The following is a 23328-nucleotide window of genomic DNA, read 5'->3' as shown; positions in this document are numbered from 1 at the left end:
AAATGTTCTGATCAATTTAATAAAACTAATCTGTAAATGTGATTATTTAATCCTGTTTCCTAAAAAGCACTGCAAATTATAATTTTCAAATAGTGCTTCTGCAGTGATCAATGAAAGATGTTCTCTATTATACTGAATGCAAGGACATAATTTCAGCATTTCCCTTGTTCTGCAGAACCAACTCGCCCATCGTGCCCCGGATTTCGCATGGAAACCTGCCTTGCTATTGACCCAGCGCATCGGATCTACAGATCATTCTGTTTACCGATGGCTGCAGTACCCCTCTTTCCAACATGCACGTTCATGGGCTTTGGAACATTTTTACACTAAGAATTCCACACTTTAAAATTCAGAGGGGGTTAAGGACAAAGCCAGTCAAAAATCGCAGTAAAACGCAGATCATACTTTCAAGACAATGCACCTCTTTTTGTTACTTCACTTCCCCCCCCAGAGTGGGTCTTCCCACCATTTCACAACCCCCGAATTCACATTAACACTTTACATTAAAGTGGCTTGCAGCACCTTTTCTGTCCTGTGTGACCCCAGTTTCAGCTCGTTAGTATTCCACTCATTCGAGATGTAAACTTTTGCTTTAGAATGCAGAGCCAGATGTTGCAGGAATATGAAATGAGAACTTTAGGCATGTGCTTACAATTTGAGATAATTGGGACTAGAGCAGGCAAGGTCAATTGGACCAATTATATTTTATGTACAAACCTGCTGCTGCAGTCGTTCGTGTACTTTTACAAGGTCCATATTTTTTCACAGGAAACAGGACCTAATACTACTCTGTGTCAGTTTTGATTGTGGATTCCCTGTCCAAACAAACAGTGATTGCTGGCTCCTTTAGTGAGACAATTGGCACAAGTTGTAGTCATTCAAGCACCTCGTTCTGCTGGGCTTTTGAAAAAGTGCAGTATTATGCTAAGACTTATAAATACCATTCCCCACAGCACACAGGGTTTTAAAGCCATACAAGTGTTACTCTTAAAATATCTCTAATACTACACAAGCGTTTTTAATGAAGACTTTTAAATAACATGGTTTAGGAAAGAAGACTCAACATGCATATATATATGCAAGGCCCAAACGCAAAGGACTTCAATGTATTCCAAAAAATCCCACACTAAGAATGAGAAGACTTTAACCACACAGCCTGAAAAGCGATTAGGCTTCTGTACTCGGTGTGATTCAAGTTCACACAAATTCTGAGGCTCTAACGGCCCGAAATCAGGATTTATATTGTGCCTGCAGCCTGACAGCAGACAGCCACTTGACGGCTGGGAAAAATCTAACATCGAACTAAATGACAGCATCCATCATTCACTGGCACTTTTTGAAGTGGAAATGAAAGAAGCAGACGGGGGAAAGCCCATCTTTTGTAAACCGATGAAACGGATGTTTATGGTTTCTTAAACCGATGTTTTATCATACATCTGTTACTTCAGTATCTTGTCCTGCTGTGGCTCAGGTACAGTATTTATTTCAAATAATGTGCTGGCCTGACATTATCGCAGCCTCTTTCATAAGAGAGCAAAGGGGAATAAAGTTTTTTTACACGCCACCTACAGATCTGCTATAACTCTGGTGCAATTGTTTTTGAAAAGCTTTCAATGACGTGCATGTGCACTGAAAAAGGCTTCTGTTAGCGCACGACTGGAAAAAAAAATGGAAGATTCCACAATTTCCAATTAGCAAACACTCATCTGCTAGAGCTTCAACATCACTCCTTGGCTCACTGTCCAGGAGAGATTGGAAGCAGGTTTCTCCCTGCAGGAGCGGCTGGAATGTAGCTTGTGGTAGTCACGTCATTCCTCAACAGCACCTGCGCGTCCGTCAGGGCACACTGAGCACACACCGAGATGGACAGGGTGTTGCCTTTCTCTGGAACGAATTCCCGTTTCTTTTCAGAGAATTCCAAAGCCAATCCCTCTTGGCTAACACTCCAGCTGAAAAGAAGGCAAAATTACAAATAAACTAGGAAAAGAAACGAAACAACTTGTAAAGGGCAAACTGTTCAAGAAAGAAACAAGAAACAAGTGCCTCAGGCACAAGTGTCACGTTTTTCAGAACAGGAAAGACACCATTAGACGCTGTTAACTGTGACACGCAGCACATGGTCACTGGTTAGAGAGGATTCTTAACAGGGTTTACTAATACAATACAATTTTATTTCCCTTGCTTTAAAGAAATATGAAACTACGGGACTAAACGTAATAAACCCAGTCAGCTGAAATGTTCCCTGTTAGTCACGTGCAGTGACACTTCAAAAATCTCATTTAAAATTCCCTTTTTTATTTAATAGGACTTATCTATTCAGACATCTGTCTGACCACCATCAAGGATGAACACCGACAGGTGGTTTAAGGAGGTACGCATACAGTACGTCCATTTTGAGCTTGTTCCTAAAATCAGTGTGCAATGATGGTGCAGTCAGCTAGCAGCCAGAATAAAGAGACAAGGGTACTGAGATTGCTCCCCGCCCAGAGCTGACCTTGTGGGAACACTATCCTCTCCTCAGACTGTCTATTATTAGGCGTCTCCTTACCAAACAAAGGTCTAATACCCTGAACAAACAGGCAGCTCCCAGCCCAGCGCTGCCATCAATATGACCTGTCTTCACTGCCTCGCCCGCGCGCATCGCTTCCTGAAGCACATGATCACAAGACGTCTCGTGCTTTACCAGCTCCTAGATCTTCAGCCTCCACATTTTCGAACTCAAAAAAGACCACATCAACCCGAAGCTGTAGCAGGAGGCAAAGGAGATGAACATCGAAGTGCTCTCAGCAAATCACATAAGCAGGCCCTTTAAAATTCGCCTTTTAAATTTAAAGCTTTACCGCATTTCCGCTAAGCCTCTTTCACTGACGAACTATGGAAAAGAACCGGGATGGGAGACTTTCAAAGAAATCCAGGTAACTGCTCACAGTGGTGTTGGTGGCCCAGTAGGTGGCGATCTTTCCATTGGACAAAAACATTTCAAATGAACTTGCAGAGACATGAATCTGATTAATGCTTGTCCTGCTTACTCATAGATGCCCTTGCAATGTTTGTAAGAGTAGGGTTATTAACCTGGGTGTCCTGACTAATATCCATTCTGGGCTCGCACGATTTCTCACTTCTCCTCCTGATCTGTTCTGATCTGTGAGGATGCTGGCAGGTCAGACACTGTGAAGCCACTCCTGAACGAAGAGATTTCCATTCTATAATTCAGGTGATACGAGCTGCACCAATTGAAGGAATCGGTGCACCTTTGCGTAATGTTATTTAAAAGACTTAAAAAAAACAAAAATGCATTTTCCCCCCTGATTTGCATTTGGATTTTAGGGCTACGTTTATTTACCACAAACTATCTACTTATTTCCTCTCCTCTTAAGAACTACAAGACTAAAATCAAATAAATAAATTACTGTAAAATGCCATGCAGAATCACTATTGAGGGTAACATATTGGAAAGTGTCAGATACAAAAAAATACCTTGGCCACATTAACAGATGAGAACATAGACAAGAGTATATGTTTCAGCAATATTCCTACTGCTTAAGGTGTTAAAACCAGATAGTAGAAGTATCACAATCAACAACCAATATTCTGTTTTTTCCATTTTCTATCATTTTGTGAATGACAAGAAGGGGGACTTAGCTCAGGACAAGAGAAGTACAGACTCAAAACAACAGTATGAAAATGTCACTCCATAGCAGCAGTTGCCATTAAGAGACTTTTTCGTACATTTACATAGGAATGTGCTGTTAATTGCTGTTCCAAGCCAGATCAGTTATGTCCATAAATTATTCGGTCTATATTTCGCTTCCCGTTCTAGGTTATTAAAGGAAAAAAGACTGCACTTAACACAAGGGGCTATTATTACTACTGCACTTCTAGTTGGCAAAGAGGACTTCTCCCTCTCTTCCCACGGTTGGAAATATCACCTTTGGAATAAATGGTTTATAATAAAGGAAATGGTTATTAGAGTGGAGAGGTATGGCTTACTGATGAATCGCCAATGAAAACACTAAAGGAAAAATATACCATCCTCCAGGATGACTAAGAGCCCTCCGTCCCTGATGCTCTGGTAACCACGATCATTAGGATAGCCTGGTAGAACCATGCTAGCATGAAACGGAAAGGAGAAACTCATTATAAATGAATTATTTCACAAATCCAGGCTCGCAGAAGCTCCGGTAATTATTTGCACTGCAGACTCACAAATGCAGTTCTTGGTCACTGAAAGTGTGATGCATGAGTGCTTTGGAACTCCCATTTTCTTTTTTTTAAATGCTGTTTGGTGCATCATGGTTTTACAGCACATTGCACAGATTTCCTTTGCTATGCTCTCAGATGGTGTCTTCATTTACCGCTCAAGATAGTTACAAGACTAAGAAACTTCCATTCTCTAAAACAACAGCGCTGGGAGCTCTGCTACGCTCAAGAGGTCATTAAAAATATCCTAGGCAGACTTGAAGTTTTATCAAACTTAAAGTAGTAAAAGCTCTGCATAACATTGTTTCACCTCTAGCAGAGACATCCTATGAATGTCTACTCTTAATAGTAGTCATACGTTGAGCAGAATACAATGTCCCATTTACGACTGTGTCTTCTGTAGCCTTAATCCTCAGCACTTTAAGATCTACTCAAAAGTGTTTTGGAGGACAGAAAGGTCTACAGTTCTCACCAGGATGGCAATGGCGAATTTCAGGACACTTAGAAATTGTGGGCATCCGTACCTTCACCTAAATTAAAGAAATTAATTTTTGCAGTTCAGACTGCAAAAAAAGGTTGCTTTTCAGTCAGCCCCTGACTTTTGCAAGAGAATTTTGTAAAGATCTGTACGTCAAGCATAATAACGTTTAATCAGAACGTAAAACAGCAACGTGGGACATCTGGAAATTAACCGAATAATCAAGGGACATGAAATCAAACTATAGACCTTTATTCCCCCTCCTCTTCCCCCCTTTCGTTAGCTTACAACCTTAATGACAACACTGTCAGATTCAATCAATTCAGCTCAGGTCCAGAATCCATTTTTCAAACTTTATGACAGGTCTAATAGCTTCCACCTGTTTCTGGGATCCTGCCTGCTAACTGGCAAGTTCCCAGTACGATGCGGAGATGGAGACAAAGACCTCTATGAGGTGCAGCCCACTTCTACTGCTGTGAGGTCATTCAGGCATTAAATTAGTTCCAGCCCACTGGCCAGCCCCCCTGTAAACCCGAGCTCCCATACTCCTTTTTCACTGCTTCCAGACAGCTAGACACTGTCACTTGTGAGACGGCAAAAGAAATGTTTACACCCCACACATAATATATTTAGCAAACCCTCAATCCTATCAGCCTATTCTCTTATCAGAGGCAGACTGACTGAGCCAGAGCCTGAATATTTCTCTTCTTCCTGGGCAGCCTAAGCTGAGTCTCCCCCGGATGAGAGTAAGAACCCACAGACCCCCCCGGCCTCTGCCCACAGCACACCGGTAACGCCAGGCACATTACCCCTCGAGCAGGTCCATGGTGGTTGGCGTGACTTCGGCGTACAGCACGAGGTGACCCAGCCTGCCAGTCTGCAGGTTGCGGGCGTAGGTGTGGAAGCAGAACTGCTCCGAAGGCTCCGGCTCGGAAGGTTCTGTCACCAAGGTGATGAGGCCTTCAGTTTGTTCTGTCTGGGGGGCTGCTGTAGAAGCCACCTTCAGGGACACTTTGGGAGACTTCAGCACACCCTCCCTGTCCACTTTGGTCCACAGCCACTTCAGGAATCTGTCTCTGGAGTCCTGTTTAATAGAAGCAACAATAAAAGCTGCATGTTACACAATCACTCCCTCCATCTCATTTTTCACTTACCGCAGTCTTCCTAAATCACTGATCATGAGCCTCTTCCTTGACTTACCCTTTAAGCAGAAGGATGAATAAACTGAATTTCTGTGAGCACAAAAAGGTTCAAGCCAAAACGTATTTCTTCAACTTGAATATTCAGCACCCAAAAATTACAGATTCACTGCACTTATTTTTAGCTTCCTCTGGAAAGGTTAAATAAGATGTTTAAACCTAAAATATTCATCAAATCAAATTCCCTATGATATTTAAAAGTCCGCAATCTGCATTTAGAGCAGCTTAAGAGAAATCACTTAATTTCAAGCAGACTCGGATATCACTAAAACTACCGCATTTATTTTCATAAAGATCTGATCATGGACAAGCAGAAAATGCTCGAATGATTGATTACAATGTCCTTGATTAAGGCTCCTGTCGACTGGTCTGTGTTTATGAATAATTAAAATCTTTTGCAAATCACAGTCACCTGCAAGTCAGGCTACCTCTTACAGTCTCTCAGAGGTTTCTTGCAATAGAAAAAACAGCATTTAATACACATCCAACTCAATTCTGTAGAGCAATGATTTTACACATTGTCTGGCCTTGTTGAAAACAAGCAAAAAAAAAACATTTACGGAAAAAAATGTTTTCCAGATGTGCAAGTGACTTTTAAATATTGTTGTATACATACAAGTTGCAAACCATGTAACAGGCAAAAAACCCCAAAACATTCTGACTTTTTGCTTTTTTTTGTCTTATTTCCCAACAAGTTAGACTTAATGGATAGGCCAGAGTAAATCTGCTTGTTCTCATGCATATCCAGTTGTTTAAATCTCCTGCACCAGCCTAGAAAGTTTGCACCTAGCAAACAATATTTTCAGTGGCTGAAATTTACACAGTACAGCACTGAGGATACCCAGGGTATATCGAACAGCAGTGGCCTTTTTTTGTGGAGTTTTCATAACATACAGCTAAAACTCTGTCAATACAAAGAAAATACACAGCACAACCGTCTGGGCAAAAAACCCACAAAACGTTGCATTGCGTTAACAGGACACAACACTCAAGCTGTTCCCTGAACATAAATATAACCATGACAGGCCTGATAGCTGTGATGACTCACAGGACAAACTGTTGTAATATGCAAATCCAATAATCAGTCTATAAAATCACCCTATGCAGTGGTCAAAGCAAAGAGTTTTCTGCATAGGCACACTTGTTTCTTACAAGGCTAATGTTGCAGTATGTTGCACTTTAGAGCTGGCAGAATTTGGAGTCTCTGAGATCAGCACACTTTTCCCTACTGCCATTCTATGACAGTATTTAGGCTTTTTCATCATAGATCATCTCATGCTAGCATTCTATGTTCTGTGGTAGAGCACCACTCCAATTTCCTCAGTTTGGATCTCAGCTTCTTCAAAAACAGGAATACACCTTATTTGAAAAAAACAAAGGTAGAAACAAAGGTTGTAATGTAAATGTTAGATTCCAGCCTGGGGCTTTTACTCGTGAACAGCACCATTATTATACATATAATTACATATAATATATAAGGACTTTGTCATCTCAGCTTGATTGATAGATGAAATGATAACTTGATCGGCCTGATAACGTTAAAATATGATCTGAAAAAATTCTGAGTTATGCATGTTTCTTCCGAGTATGGGATACAAGCGAATCCATCACTCGAAAGGGATGAGGCCTGTAGAAAAATGACTTTTTTGATGTTTGTTTTAGAGTGAGTGGATTTGTCGGCAGCCCCCACGCCTGTCTCCTGAAGGACTCCAGAGAAGTCTTACCATGGACCAAGACAATGAATCAAACAGACCTCACCCGCCTCGCTGCACTGGAGAAAACACAACCACAGTTCCACAGTGAATGCTGTGTTTAACCTTAGCAATTGAGAGAAGTCGCCTATAGGGATCCTTTTAAATTAAGAACATCATTAGACAAGAGCAAGTCCATCACAGCTTCTGACTTTGGCCGTGCTACACTCCACCTGGCAAATTTCCATCACTTGAAAAGAACAGCAAAGTGCGTTAGCAAATTAAATTGGCCACTGAATGAAAGCACTGAATTAAGGAGGACCAAACTGAACAACGGCAGTAAAATCCCCCTTTAAAGTTTGTGGAAATGTACTTTACCATTTTTATTGCTCCTGGAGAGAAAGCACAGCTGAGGAAAAAAACACCATAACGGCCTACATGCCTACCGTCTTGAGGTCAATGTGGAAACAAACCGTTCTAAAAATACCAACAGGAAATTGGGAAATGAATTCATGTTTCATCTAGGCGAAAAAAAACTGCTCCACTTGTAGCTGCAGCACAGGTTTGGCTTTTGCACCTGGGGATGAAATAGAATTCACACGGGTTTCACATGGCAGTAATGTGGAGAAGCAGTTAGGGCTCCTCTGGACTCAGGACTCAAGGTTCAATGATTCTTACTGTACCAGTGGGAAGATCTACAGAAATGAACTTCACTCAGATTGGCCAGGTAAAAATGTGCAAATGGGTTTACAGGCTATCACTGTAAAAGCAAAGTTCTTTTCAAGTGACTTTGTCAAATTGAGGAACAACACAAAAATATGCCCTGTGTAGCACTTTAATATCAGCAGTTGGGCTGTTTTTTGGGGGGGATTGTACAAAATAGGAGTTTCTTTAAAGCCCTGGCTGAAAGGCACCAGGCATTAGAAAAACGCTCCCTACGCTGAGACACTGCTCCACAGTCCTTTCTTCAAACAGATGAGGAAGGGAAGGGGGAAGAAAAACCTTTTCAGTCACCATCTGGTACCCAAATTGTGTGATTAGCACCCACGGGTTTGTGAAAGGACATAGACGATAGCTTAATTAGTGGAAATCCATATTAGGGGACGCAGTGATAGTTAATCAATTAGAATCGCTTATCAGCATGCCTCAATTATCTGCTTTGTGCCCATTACAACGCAGTAATTAGGGTGGGAGGTGAGAGGGGAATCAGCCTCCTGAGACCAATTCAGATTCTGTTTACAAGCCTGTCTCTCTGCTTTCTCCTATATCCCAGGGAAGACAGCACTGAACCAGGAACGTCCAATCAAAGCACAAGCTGGAGACAAAAGATCAGGGTTTAAAGCCCTGTCATTTTTCTAAGCTTCACTTTAGCATTCTTTTACCATCTCAACACAGCCGCACAGAGCTGAAGGATTCGACGCAGGGCAATACACAAAATAGCCTAAATCCTTAAATACACTGGTGAAAAAAAAAGAACAGAAGAGAGGCTGACTCACAGATATTTTCATTTAAACGTGAAAGATTCAGGATGCAAAATCACTCATCGTACTTATATCATCCATTCTATTTTTTTGGGGGGCCCTGAATTTGTACAAAAGCCTTTTCTCCTCAGAGATTCTGCACTAAAGTAATGCTATTCCCTTTCTGATTAGGCCTTTCTTCAAAACATCAACCAAAAAAAGACTAAAAAAAAAAGGATGGTGCTCTTTTGGGTGGATACATTTGTGATTTTTCTTTTTATTCTCCGAAAACGTTGCGATCCGAAATGAGGCCACGGTGAGGCGGATGGGTCAGTAGCTTCCAGGTTTCGGGACACAAAGCTGAGGGACGATACCCAAAGCGGCCGACAAACGTCTCTGGAAAGGCCAGCAGGCCCAGGATGAAAAAAGAAAGTTGCGTCTTGATGAATTAGGAGCTTTGTGAGCGTTCCCTCTCTCTCTCTCCCTCCCTCCCGTGCGCTCTCTGAACCAACGGAAAATCTGCCCCTCGGCAGACAAACTTTCTACTCTTCAGCTCCAGCAAGGTGCACAGAGCTTCTACTATTTGCTTTTCCCTGCAATTTGAACAAAAAAACAATCTGGAAGCAATCAGGCAGCTGCCCTCATCATCCACATGTTTGTTGTAACAGAGTGGCTGGGGCAGGGGTCAGATGTCAGCCCGAACTCAAAACAAACCTCATCATAATAATAATACAGTTTGGCTTTTGTGTCCGAGTGAAAGGCTAAGTGGATATATAAATGAGTAACTTAACTTGTCAAAATCACTCATGTGCCGTATCAGAAATTATCTCATAACAGCGCATGTGTGCTCAGCTTGTATTGGAAACTGCACGTTAGACACGTAGGACTTGAAACACAGTGCTTCTCTCTGCCCTGCATGCGTTATCTTAACCAAAATTAACTGCTTTTTTAACCTTTTTTCCCCCATTCATATTATATTCAGATCACTAACAATATACTTGCAAAATTTTCAGGGACCTCTGATGAAATTTCCAAATAGCTTTTGTAGCTCCCAGAGAGACCTACACAAAAACTTTCAGCAGCCTTTACAAATTAATCAATGCAGAATATCAGTTGCTTGCCATTACCTGTACATAATTAATGCGGATATCCACGCTGTTTGAAAATAGTTATTTTCATTTGGGAGACACGACAGGAGCCTGTGATCCACACTGTATACGCACATCAGTTGAAGAAGGCTGCCACCTAGCGGGGATATGCATACTGCAGCTGAACCCTGCTCATTTTTGTGCACCGTTTGTAGGAATATCTCATCGCTCTTCTTTCCTAACGATGTGACAGCTTGCCACTTTTTCCCCAAAATAATAAATGTCAGCCAAAACGTGTCTGACTATGGCTTAGAGGGTTATGCTTTTCTTCAGATAACTAAAACCAATAAATGTATAAATGTTGACCTCCTTAATCCAGCTAGTGCCTTGAGCTTTGTAACTACATGCAAAACATCTGAGAACACATAGCTAGCTTGCCATGCAGAAAATCAATCATTTTATTTGCTACACTGCCCTTTGCAACACTTCATAGATTTCTGTAGCTGTTAAGAATACAGTAACACTTGAACATGGTGCAACAGGAGGTTGAGACACTGATTGATGTAGTCCAGTTAATTCTCTATATATATTTGCCCACAAAGCTAAACTGTACACCACATGCAACAAGAAAAACAAAACAGCAGCTCGAGACTAGGAAACAACAGTCTAACTGCAATGCAGAGACCTAACTGTAATGGCCCAACTTCATTGAGATCCCACTAAAAAACTGATTAACACAGCATGCAAATTCCCCACATAGCTTTGGACACCACATCACCGGCAGGGGGGTTATCTGAATATCAATAAGTTGGGCCTCACAGACACACAATAGAGGAATTAACAACTGCCTGCAAAGCGCTGACTGACATCCACACTGGGTGATAATTCCAGGCTCCAGCAAACGTCTCCAGTCAAACCAGCTTTTACAAAACACATCATAATTATCCCTGCAAATATTTATCATGGAAGCCAATCAAGGAATCCATTCAGGCAAGTTACACATATGGAAACCATTTGTTTTCCTAATATATGCAAATGTGTGTCAAAGTACTCAACCGACAGAAAATGTTGGATGTCCAGAAGGCATGGCAGTAAAAATGTTTGACCACGTTCGAATAAAAAGACCAGGGAGAAGTGTCCGTCTGTCAAGTGGGAAAAAATAAACTAGAGATATCAGTTTCTTAAATCGTAGGAATGCACTAAAAAAGCAAAGCATTTCAGTACAAAGATAAATGCACCAAAAAAGATCTTTTTACAGAGACTGTTTACAAATCAAAGTCTATGCAGAAAGGTGGGGACCTCCTGAGAGACCCCAGATCCAGCCTCTTCTGGCTTCACAGCTTTTTTGAAGAAAACATTCCTCCTAACATCGCTATGTGTCGCTAATAAAGGTCGCTGAACTAGATGAGCAGACACATGAGGAGGCTGGCAGCCTGGATAAAGAGTTATTACACCAATATGCATCATCAAGGACTGACAAGCGATATCACTAGGCTGGTGCAACTTCTGCGCTTCGTTCAGGAATGACTTAAGTTAGATATGTGTGCGTTTTTTATCTTAGCCCGAGAGTAATGCTAAAAAAAAACTTCTGATTCTTTTCCCAATCAAAACCTCTGATAAACTGAATTCGAGCACAACCTTGAACACAATTTAACCTAACAGTAGCTGGCCTTACTATAACATGAAACCTAACCTCAGGTCTAACACAACCCTAAATCCCAGCCCTAAACCTAGCTCAATGCACGTTTTTTTCTTTGATGACCACAAGGGGGTGCCAGCTGCTTAGTCACAACCAAGGCTCCATTTCACACCTTTGCTAGGACCCATCAGCTTTGTGAGTCTATGTTCTCAAGACAAGAGCAGATCAAGCAGGGTGAGAGTTTAGAGAGGGCCAGGAAATGATAAAGCCCATGCAAACAGATCGCCAGTTGTGCTCTGTCCTGACTGGGATAAACAACAACAACCTGGAATAAAAAAAAACATCTGCTTCAGCCAAGACCAGAAGATCCCCTGCCCAGGGAGAAGCTTTACTGCTCGAGACGATACAGTTCAAGAGAGAGAGCTGCCCACCTGAGACGAAGAGAGGAGGTGGATGGGGCTGGGAGGGGGCACTTGGCTCGGTTCACAGCTCAGTCCAAGAGAGCTCAAGATTTTGGACATCGCCTCGTAGCGTCGGGCGTTGCTAACCTTCAGCTCATCGAAGTCCTCGGGGTTCTGCACGTCCCCCGAGTCAGGCGAGGTCTCCAGACGAACCTGCGCCGCAGAGGGGGAAAGAGAGGGGGAGGGAGGCCGGGCTGTGTTTCCTAACCTGACCATCGGTCTTTGTGTGGTCAGAAACCCACCGCCAGTCACCTCATACAGCTAACATACACTCGTATATTCACATACAGACGCTGCACTGCTTCACTAATACATTTGTTGAGCTAACGAAGAAGCGTTTCTCATATTATAGGTGTGCACATATAGAACAGATTACTGCTTTATTGTTACGACAGATCATCGCGTATAAGAGACTGGAAAAAACAAATAGTAATGTGTGGTGCTCTGTGAAACATTAGGAATTCACAAAGGGGTCTGAATACTCAAAAAGGTTGTGAATTGCTGAATTAGAGGCTCATTCTTAACCCCCCTCATTATTAATCTCTCTCAGTATCCTATAGTTCACATAACGCAATGGAACCCAAGAGAGAGATTGTTACCACATCATTAGTTCAGAGTATTGTGAGCAACATGCTGGTTGAAAACTGCTGAAAAAGAAATAGGATAGTTCAGATTACTGAATGTGCAATTTAATTTAGGAAAGTCCTGAAAAAGAATAACCTTTGACTGCAGAGATTTCCAGAAATCCTTACAAATCAAATATTTCTGGCTTGCCTGTAACCATTTTGCTCCTGTGTGTCCTCAAAGGCAGGAGTGCCGTGTGCGGTAGGAGTGTGTGTGTCCTGCCCGACGCAGCTCCTACCTGGCACAGAACAGCTCGGCCTCCCCGGTCTCCACGGGCGAGCCTCACCACCACCACGTCCTTGTCCTGACCGCTCAGCTGTCCCCACAGCTCCACCTGGCCGTCCGTCTCGGCGTCGCCCTCCCTCACGAACACGCCCCCGCTGGCCATCACGCTCAACTCCAGCTCCGGCTCGGGCCCGGGCTCGCCGGCCCGGCCGAACCTGAGCCTGTGGACCCGGTTCCTCAAGGCAGCCTTGGGGACGACGGCCAGGCCTCCGAAACAGAAGGGGGAGGACAGGCCGAGGAGCCTGCCGCCCAGCGAGACATAGGAGAGGAAGCGCTGGCGGAGCTCGGGGGCCAGCGGCTCGTCCGAAGCCAGCACCACCAGCCGGGCGCTCTCCAGCCAGGGCTGGCTCAGCACCTGCTCGTGCCTCAGCTGGTACACCACGTAGCTGTCCGCGTCCAGGCACTCCGCCAGCAGGCCCCTCACTCGCCGGTACCGGGCCTCGGACTCTGCCGGCTCCTGGCCGGCGTACACCAGCACGTTGGGGGGCTTGCCTGTGACGCTGGCTCTCCTGGACTGGCCGCAGGAACGCTCGTCCTCCTCCTCCCTGCTGGCTGAGCCCATGTAGTCGTCAGGCAGGTCAGGGATGTTCTCCGCAGAGGCAAACTTCACCGACTCGATGGTGCAGTTCTCCAGCTCCAGGCACTCATGGCAGCTGGAGAGATGCAGGTGATGGCCCTCTTTGTGATGGTCCTTCACACCGTTTGCCTCCTCTTTATCCATCTCTGCCTCCTCCTCCTCCTGTTCTCTGCCTCCCGTTGCCCCCTTCTCCCCCTGAACGGTCTCCGAGCTTTGCTGCCCGTCTCCGTCGGGGTGAGATCGTTGCTGGACCGCACCTCCACGATCGCCCCCGTGCCCGCTTGCTGCCTCAGCCACAGGCCCCATGCCAGGAGGCTCCTGGGGTCTTGATGGCTGCGATTGCTTGTCAGTAGCCATTTGCCTCTTTTCAACGAGCTCCCTGAGGGCAGATTCCTGGAGTAGCACAGCTAGGGGAACAGAGGGAGCAGAGAGGGGACGTGAAACAGTCATATAGCCAGCAGTGTGGAGCAGCAGGCAGGGATCTGGGCTCACAGCTGTAAGGAGGAAGGTTCAACTCCCCAGGCAGAGCATTAGTAAGATGCAATGAATGGGTACAAATTCTAATTTGCCCTGGATTAAAAGCATCAACCATATAATTTAATACATGCACAGATATGCCATGATTAATTAGACATACAAGAAATATGCAGGCTGTTAAGACCTGTAAAGATTATCTTAACAACACAGGGAAAAAAAGCACTTACGTTCTTATCTGTACAAACACTACAAGGTAGGACAAAAGTCTACTGCACTGCAGACTTGAAAAGCTCCTTTCCCCCACGTAATCACGTCTAACACCGAGATCTCCATTTGTACAATCCAAAGCAATCAGGTCAAACAATCTTTGCTCCCCGCCCCCCCGAACTCACAGACTATATTGTCCGGCACCAGCCCGTTGTCCATCTGAAGCCTGTCCTCCATGAAAGCCACTCCGATCTGGCTGAAGTCCTCCACACTGGCCTCTGCAATGGCCTTGAAAGGCTGGCCAGGGCTGCGGGCCAGAGGCAAGCAGTGATCTGACCACTTCAGTATCTGGAAATCAAAGAACGAGAACGCTTCAGGGTTGGAGGAGCCTGGTTGGCCATCCTGATACTCAGAAAAACAGAAGGCAGTGGCAAAATAAGATATTCAGCAAAAAAAAAAAGGCAAACGCAGTCCAATTCTGGACTAAACTGTCAGTTTTCTCTCCTCATGTTTGGTGCGTTTTTATTATATATTATTTTACAACTTTAATAAAATAAAACTTGTTAATATTAATTGACCATTATCAGCACACTTCAGTCCTTGTGTCCTAAGAGTCTAATGACATATTCCACTACCGATAAAGACGGAAACATTCTGAAGCCTTCTTGAGTGCTTCTGTCAGTGAGGCAACAAGCGGGGTGCCCTTCGTTTTGACTCGGGCCTCCTGGGGCAAGAGAGAAACAATGTGGATCCCAAATAGACAGGTAAGCCCCCTCTCCATTTCCTCTCCTGCTGTAACCACAGGACTCTTGCTCATTCCACTCGGTTCACCAAAGATCGGCTAATGCCTTTCAAAAAGCTTCCTGAGTGACAGGAACTGAGCTCTCGCCTCTCGGATATGATATGCTGCTCCTTTAAGCATGACTTCCCAAAAATATGCCGAAAGCTTTCTCTTTTCAAAGAGCTTTCAATGGTCGGAGGCACCCTTCGACATTGACCAGGTTTCCCCGACTTGAGACGGCCACACCCAGCCTTCCAGGAGACAAAAGGAAAAACAAAACTCGGGCCACGGGCCGACTAGCCGTCCCAGGGGCTCCGAGAATCAGACAAAGAGCGGCGGCTCAGGTTTCTGAGTGCAGGAGACAGCTCCGCAAATAAGTGCATCCTCCGTGGCTGAGCATGTCAAAACCTCACACTGTCTCCGGGGGGGGGAGAGGCGAGCTTATCAAAGCTGGAGTCCAGGGAGATTGAGACAAGTGAGAAGCAGGACACCACCGTGGAGAAAGATAACCCAGAGGGCCGCTGCCATTTCCCCCCCAAGAGCTCCTACAGCGGAATGGGTGCAAAAGGAGCAGATTTCTCCATCCGTGCAGAAAGATCAAAGGGTAAAGACACCAACCGCTTCCTGATTGATCAGCAGTAGCCTGACATTTCAATCTTAACCACCAGCGACCCGTTTATCTGGGCCCTCTGAAACACTGGCCTACAGGGCTGTCCATCCTGCTGTGCTATCAGGAACCAGTGAGTGGAGTCACAATAGACTGTCCAGATCTTCACCCAAGTCCCTCAGAAGTCTAATTCACAGACAGATCGATCTTCAAGTGACTAGAAATGCACAATCAGCTGAGCAAGGGAGTGAAAGTCTACTACAACCTTTTTGGGTTTTTTGGGAGGCAAATGAGCACAACCTACTGTAATTACAGACTCCAACAAAAAGCATAGGCCTGCACGCTTTTTAAGCATTTAATAAACACCCCCATGTGAACAGAAAAAGAGGACAGTGCTGCAAAGGCAGAGGGTGGAAGGGTGGAGTGGGAAACAGTGTTTCAAGACTAAAAAAAGAACAGAACACCTTCTGAAAAAAACTAGATGTATTCGGAATGAATCCACAGCTTGATTTCTCAGGTTGAGAGCTGATAACTCTATGTGCAATCTTTGTCAATACTTATTGTTTCTTTCATAAATAAACCTGAGGAACTTTGCAGTTCATTAACTGCAAAGGAACGGCATCACTATCGAACAGTAATGCTTAGGTCACTATCTGGAGAAAAAGTGCGTTCAGGAGGCCTTTTTATCATTGGAAGTTTATTGCATTACTGGGCAGACTGACCTTTCTCCGGGATGTGGGCAGTGACTTTAAGGCCAGCTCTTGATCAGACGAAGCCTCTATCACAAAGGCAATGTTCTTGGCTCTTGAAACAGAATCCAGATAAACTAGAGGAGATCCTAGCAACACAGTCCACTTGCTGAGGTCATCACAGGGCTGTAAATGCAAACCAAGCGTTCAGGATAACAGAGCTATTCCACATACAAATAGTGCTGTATTGTCAGCATTGGTTTCATGAGAAAATAGCACACTATTTTATTAACTGCAAATGCCGGGAATGTAGTAGGAAACCTGACATTTTTTTATTAATGTTACATTCCATTTAATCAAAACAGTTCTTCTTACTTTAAGAATTCCTGATGAATACACTATTAAGCTATTTTTATCCCTAATGGACTTCAAACCTCTCCACCTATAGCAGACCCTCTTCATCCAACACTGAAGTGTAGCACCAGCCTGGCTGACTCGTTGCCCACTACACAGCAGGTAGGGAGAAGGGTTAAAACGCTTCACCAGGCAAATTCAGGGGAGTAATTCAACTCTGCCAGACTGTACAAGCCCACAGAGTAATTTAGCCGAAACAATGCAGACAGCACCCCTACTCTTGAGCAAGTGCTCCAGACCTAGTTCAAAATCTTACTGAGAGCACACATACTCCTTGTCTGACTCCCAGAGACACTAACATCATGCATATACTGTTTCACCTGCAATAAGATGCATCTAAAACTCTGTACAGAGAATTATTACCTTCCATGCGTTTTTGATACAACTTTTTTGTGCGATTAGTATCAATTAAGCAGCAATAGTCATAATAATCTACTTTGTTCATCTTAAAGGAAACTTTTTCAAATTCCCTGTGGCACCCGCGGTGGCCGTGTTACTCTGCTAGCAAACCTTGTTTTGCTCATTTATAACAGATACAACTTTATTATTTTAGACGGACGAATGGATGTGGGATGATTTAATATCACTGCTATTCAGAGGTTTATGTTACCGCCTAAACGAAACTGGGAGGTCTCCATTTGAAGCCATTAAACGTGTTTTCCAATAGCTTTTGTAAAGATGCTGCAATTCTGTACTCTCTTTCACGTAAGATACATTTATGATTTGTTCGACAATTAAGCGAATGCCGTTATAACCCAGTGGAACTGTTCATTCTCAAGATCTCTTGCTGCGGTATCCCTGATCTGCAAACTTGCTGCCGCTCGGCATGCGTCAGGTGGAGCGCACGGCGAGGCCTGGAAAAGGAGCTTAGCATGGACGCTCGGAGCACGCTAGAGAGCTACGGCGGAACGATAATGCGATCACCTGAGGCTCGGTAATGCAAAAGACCTTGTCGCCCAACCTGAGGAACACTTTATCTTCTCGCAAAGAGGGGCTGTGCGCTTGGAAACTTTTCTCGGCGGCAGGCTGCCTTTTCTGCCACTGTCCCGGTTCCAGAGTACGGAACGCGAAGCCGCGACTGCCCCCGCACAGCCTGCGCACGGTGCTCCGGATCACCACCGTGTAGCACCTCTGGAAGCGGACCCACAGGTAGACGTAGCACAGGGTGATCAGCATCTTTCACCGCATCAGAAAAGGGGCGAACGGGCAGCCTCGCCGGCTCCTTTCTCCTCTGCACTTCCCTGTTGCTGCCGGCGGCGCTCCGCCCCTCCTCCGGCCGCGTCAACGCGTCAGGCGTGCCGTGCGCTCCCGGGGCACCAGAGGGGAGTCGGACCCGGAGCCTGACCCGGGCGCCGCTGCAAACTGTAGGCCTTCTAGTACCGAAAGCTGCTGCTGGGTACTGGCAGTATTCATAACAAGAATATTCATATTCCTAAGAATCATATTCAATATTCATAACGTGTGGTGTGCAAGACAAGACGTGCCAGACATTTCATTCACAACGTGTGAGAGGTGGTTGCATTTCACAGACGGTGCGTGTGATAAACATTTGAAAAGGAGCTTACTGTAAATTGAATCTGTTCCCGAAAATGCATTTCCGGTTAGAAACAGTTTTCCCGCAGGTAAATTATTTCCATTCACAAGCTGGGGGTGGGAGGCGCTGATCGATGGTCCGTGGGAGACGGTCGTAAACACTTCAGGGTGAATCACACCCACTTCAATTTGTCTGAGCAAGCCCCTCTGTTTACCCACGTCAGCGGGCCTGACGGGGACAGCCTTAAGAAGCCACACACTCTCTCCAGCGCCGCTCAGTCCGGGTGTTTGGTCGAAGGAGGACCGGTGGCAGACGCATGATGCTCCCGCACAGCTTGGAGATGGAGCCCCAGGCCCGTACGCTGAACGTCCACGTCACGCGTGTCTGTCCGTGCTGTCGGGTGTCTCCTGTGGGACAGCCGGGTCATCCGGCACAACAGAAATGGTATACGATCGAGCAAAGAGAAATTTGTGATAATGATAGGTAATAGTAATAGACTAGTGGTTAAACAAATAAGCACAAGCTATTCTGACAGTGATGAAGGACATGCTGGGGAAAGGGTGATTCCTTTAACATTTTTGTAAAAAAATGTTTTGCAGCGATTCGGCGATATGGAGACCCTGGGTTCTGACCAGCCGAGATGTTCAACTGCGTCACGGAAAGGTAACAGCAAACCTGCGTTTCGTCAAGAGAGGCTGGTTTTAAAATAAATAAATCGATGAATCACTTTGAAGTCACGATCGTGCTAAAGGAAACATGGAACCCATTGCGCTTAATTCTGGTGATTTATTCTGTTTATAGTTCGTTTCTTTTTCAAGAACTTTTAAACGACAAGAACATCTTGCTATTAAAATATTGGCCGATGCATCTGATCAAATCCATCTTTAGTTTATTGCTTCGTCGGATTCGTGCCCAGGTTATGTTGATTGTCTCTGCTTTTTCCAATATACACCATTTAATTTGAATAATTACAATTTTCAACAATCGGTTTTCCTGGGGATCAAGACTTTCTATGGGTAAAAACAGGACGTACTGTACATCTGCGTGCTCTGCGGTTTCACCTGATTATACTGTTTTTAGTCTTCGCATTATCTTTACCGAATAAGCACGTAGGCAAACATGCGGTAGTTCTTGTTTCTAAATCTTTTTTGAAATGTTTCATTTCACTTGTCTGTGTGGTGGTTATTTCTGTGAATTGAGAGCCAAAGCGAGAAACGTCGAAGCGTCTATATTAAAAAAAAAATTCTGTTTTTAGTCTGATTCTGGAAGTCTGAACTCTCTCAAGAAACCGATCTCAAAAGGCGCGTTCGGATTTCAACACCCGGTCAGGTAAGTGTGAGTGTGGAACATAAGTTGGAATTCAGTGAAAACCAGCAGCACAAGTTTCTAAGAATCAAATATCAGACTAAACTATCAAAAACTTGACTCAAAACCTGTTGTATATATTGCTTAAATTTCTGTAGGCAGGCTTTGAAAAATGGTGATGGGCAGATGTTAATTACATTACTATTGGAATGAATTGATGAATTACTGGTGAAACGAACTTGATCTAAAACACTGCAAGACCTGCATTTATCTTCCTTCCAGGAATACGTACTGCTTTATTTATTTTTTAGTCCTATGACTTTCTGCTACTGAAGGGCTTATTATTTTCAACATTACTAGATGTCATTCTTGTATAAGTACAGTGGGCGAGTGAGGAAGGGGGGGGGAGATTCCCTTTCTGTCTGTGGTACTGTAGCAAAAATAAAACGTGTATTTCTTTCTTCTGTCGGTAGACTCTACATGCCCAGGTCAAAGACCCAGGAGTACCTGCGCCACATGGGAGAAAAAGTACTGTCCAGCTTTCCTGTCCAGGCCACCATCCACTTCTACAATGACGACACGGAGTCCGAGGAGGAGGAGGAGGAGGAAGAGGAGTACGAGGCCGGAGCGACTGAGCTGACGGGGCTCGGCCCAGGCGATGGTGGCACCATGCTCTGATGACTGCCACGCCTGGCGAGGACAGGATGTCAGGACGGGAAGACGCCCGCTGTTTTGGAAACAGAACTTAATGAACAGAGGAGAAGGGGGGCACGGGGTCACAGGCTGTGCCGTAGGAAGGGTCACCTCAGACAGCAACAGGAAACCAAAATGGGGAAGGTCGCTCCGAGCTGCTGACTACGCAGAATCGATACCCTTTATATGGAGGGCTTGTAAACTGACCTTTAAACTCAATAAAATGAAAACCCAACTTAAGAATAATTGCATTTCAGAGCAGCACTATATCAGCAATTATTTGATCGTTTCCTATGGTTTTGAGGTGTTGATATACACAATAGTGAACACATTCTTTCTCATGTGCTGATACATCACCCTGGACTTTCCAGGTTTTTTTCCGGGTGTATTTTTTGCTGTGGTCTTGGATGCTGTAGAGGAAATTTCACTGAGAATTTCATTCACAGTTTGATACTTGCAAGATGAGAACTATTTCAAGAAACTTTACAATACCCAGTACTACTAGATGTGCTATAACTGGTCTATTTCAATCTTAATATTATTCACAGGCAAACTTCAACATTGTTTACATATACAGTGTAAATATATAAAGTTTTGATGAAAATGTATTATGCCCTGTTTTTATTTTTAAATAAACTGTACAGTTTTGTATCTTATTCAAGTGTTTCATTTCTTCACCGAGTTAAATGTTCCATTAGGCCAAATTCTTTTCTTGCATTCATTGAAGTTGTCCCTTCGTACCTTCTGTAGAATTTGTATTCCTTCCAAAATGTAAACATACTCTTTGTACTGTTTATTGTTTTATTATTCTAAAAGTAATGAACAGAAGACAGGGCACTTCACACAAGGTTTGCACAGACAAAGCCACTCCTGCATGTCTTTTTAAATGCACAAGAATGATGGTAGTTCGCTCAGTCACGGTTTCCAAAAGCCACTCCCACAGAGACCCTGAGGTCTGGCCATGCATGCTGCCTGAGTGAGGCTTGAACCCGTGAACTTCAGGCTGCAGGTCACAGCCCCCCTCACCTGCTGAGCCAGCAGTGTGCCAGCAGACAAAGCAAGTAGCAGCTACAAGCTTCAGTGCCCTGGAAGACGAAGATACATAGAAATACAAGCATACATAGAAGAACATAGAAAATAATGAAGAAAAATGGGATTGTAGGGATCTTCCCAGGTTTCTAATTTATTTTCTTTAATAAATGCTCTTGGTGCAGAATCACTGGTTTTCCCAGACACTTAAGATATACCTTTTGAACTACTGAGTTTTAACTGATGGACGAGGCACACATAAATCACGCCAGTCACAAATGTGTACCACAGCAATGTATCCACTTGAGTGGTGGCTACAGTGACCCATATCTAGTGACACAATTCCTCTGGAAGATTTGACTAAATTGGATTTCCAATGTAGTACCTATTCTTCAAGGGTGCATTGTGATAAGATTTCACCTCAAACGCAAAAGTGCAATTTGCCAGCATGGGGAATTATTATTTTTAATTCTAAAAGGGGTGAAAGAACAATCTGAACTTTGCTTTGCCAACCGTAAGCAGACCAAGTGTACACTTTTTCATCAGCTATCTTTTTAATCAGAGGGAATTTGTTTTTTATTTTTAATGAAAGGTAATGAATACCACTCAGTGTCTCTCTCAGAGAACACATTTGCATTTTCCCTCTAATAATGTCTTCTTGTAAAGATATTGATTGCTGGAGAACATTTTTCAAGGTATTTCAGGAATCTGAATTGTGGCATTTCGGAAAATTGAATATCAGTAGCCATGATGTACAATGGCCCCTACTTTATCATATAAACTGTCAAGATTAATTTATAATTTGGTGAATGTCTTCTGTTTTAGAATCGAAGAGTATTGGTAGCTCAATGGTAGATGTTTTCTCTTGGCGAGATAAAGTCAGCAGATCAAAACGATATGCACATATCTGTTCTAAAAGATGTTTTCATTTATTTTCAGCTGCACTACATTGACTGTTTTTAGTTAGTATATTCTGTAAATTTATAGCAACACTAAAGAAATTACAATGTGCACGTGTAAGAGCTGATAGGAAAACAGACAAAGTGACAGTAGTATATCCTTAATTGCAAATCAGCATTGGCTTCAATAATGCTTTATGGCTCCTTTTTGTATGTATTCTGGCCCTAAAATACTTTTCATGCTGCAGAACTCTGGAGTCCAAGACAGCATTTTGTTTTCTGATAAACATATCTCTTTGCTGTGGTGTTAACTGAATATAAGCAAAATGTAAAAGATGGATTGGACATCCAACTGGCCACTAATCTCTCTGCTGACAAGAAAGGCAGTGATCAAAGCTGGGGCTGGAGGTGAGACGGGGGGCAAGTTTAGCTCTCAGCTGACAGTGCAGTCAGTCTCTCTCCGCACAGTAGTGGATTCCTGACATGTGATCTGGGTAGGCTTACATGAAGGGCCAGGGACACTCCAGTACACATGGGGTTAAACACTGCCAGGCCATTTGATCTGAGCACTGTTTGCTTTTGATGCCTTATCTCACATACTGACGACAGTGCGATGGTCTCCTGCCCTGCCTGCGAGAGTGGCTCGAGTCCAGACAGCGATTTGGGAGTTGAGCGGCTTCTCCACCACCGACTGATTGAAAAGCCCTGGTGAAAACCCAGCAGATAAAGAGATGGGCGATGGCCATTTCACTAGCAGACTGGACAGTTCAAGGGGTCGTGAACTGCCATGACCTTTACCGCACAGACATAATCACACAGTCCAGCTCGCCAGTGCTTGCCAGTGCACCCACAGCATGTACAAAATTGGATAATTCCTTCATTCCCACTTCACAGAAAATGATTTGATTTTTTTCAATTATATTTAATGAATATAATTGATATAAATCTAAAAATATAAATCTACTCTGAAAATAAAGGGACTATTTTGTTT

At 43.9% G+C, this 23328-nt stretch overlaps 2 protein-coding genes across 4 annotated transcripts in view; one reads left to right on the top strand and one right to left on the bottom strand.

Annotated features, from left to right (window-relative positions):
• hlcs (holocarboxylase synthetase (biotin-(proprionyl-CoA-carboxylase (ATP-hydrolysing)) ligase)) overlaps positions 1-18532 on the bottom strand; it is a 38559-nt gene extending 20027 nt beyond the window's left edge. The window contains exons 1-6 of one of the 2 annotated variants that reach the window (XM_015341609.2): positions 18443-18532; positions 16497-16649; positions 14572-14734; positions 13079-14109; positions 12187-12369; positions 5488-5762 (exon numbers count right to left, since the gene is read on the bottom strand). In XM_015341609.2, the coding sequence (XP_015197095.2) occupies positions 5488-5762; positions 12187-12369; positions 13079-14109; positions 14572-14734; positions 16497-16649; positions 18443-18472 (1835 nt within the window). In that variant the 5' untranslated portion in view covers positions 18473-18532. Of the gene's footprint in view, positions 1-5487; positions 5763-12186; positions 12370-13078; positions 14110-14571; positions 14735-16496; positions 16650-17801; positions 18148-18442 lie in introns of those variants that run through there. The other variant, XM_015341608.2, reaches the window with a different exon arrangement.
• A 195-nt stretch (positions 18533-18727) lies between these two features.
• ripply3 (ripply transcriptional repressor 3) lies at positions 18728-21065 on the top strand. 2 transcript variants are annotated; one of them, XM_015341611.2, is made up of 4 exons: positions 18728-18855; positions 19011-19074; positions 19667-19740; positions 20190-21065. In XM_015341611.2, the coding sequence occupies exons 1-4, from the start codon at positions 18728-18730 to the stop codon at positions 20392-20394; spliced, it is 471 nt and encodes a 156-aa protein (XP_015197097.2). In that variant the 3' UTR covers positions 20395-21065. The 2 variants fall into 2 exon arrangements, with proteins under 2 accessions (XP_015197097.2, XP_015197096.2); XM_015341610.2 differs by having other exon boundaries at positions 18728-18894.
• The last annotated feature ends 2263 nt before the right edge of the window (positions 21066-23328 follow it).

The sequence above is a fragment of the Lepisosteus oculatus genome, chromosome 5, assembly GCF_040954835.1.
Source record: "Lepisosteus oculatus isolate fLepOcu1 chromosome 5, fLepOcu1.hap2, whole genome shotgun sequence".
Classification (NCBI taxonomy): Eukaryota; Metazoa; Chordata; class Actinopteri; order Semionotiformes; family Lepisosteidae; genus Lepisosteus; species Lepisosteus oculatus.
Note: the sequence above shows the minus strand (reverse complement) of the source record. Positions and strands in the feature narration are given on the sequence as shown.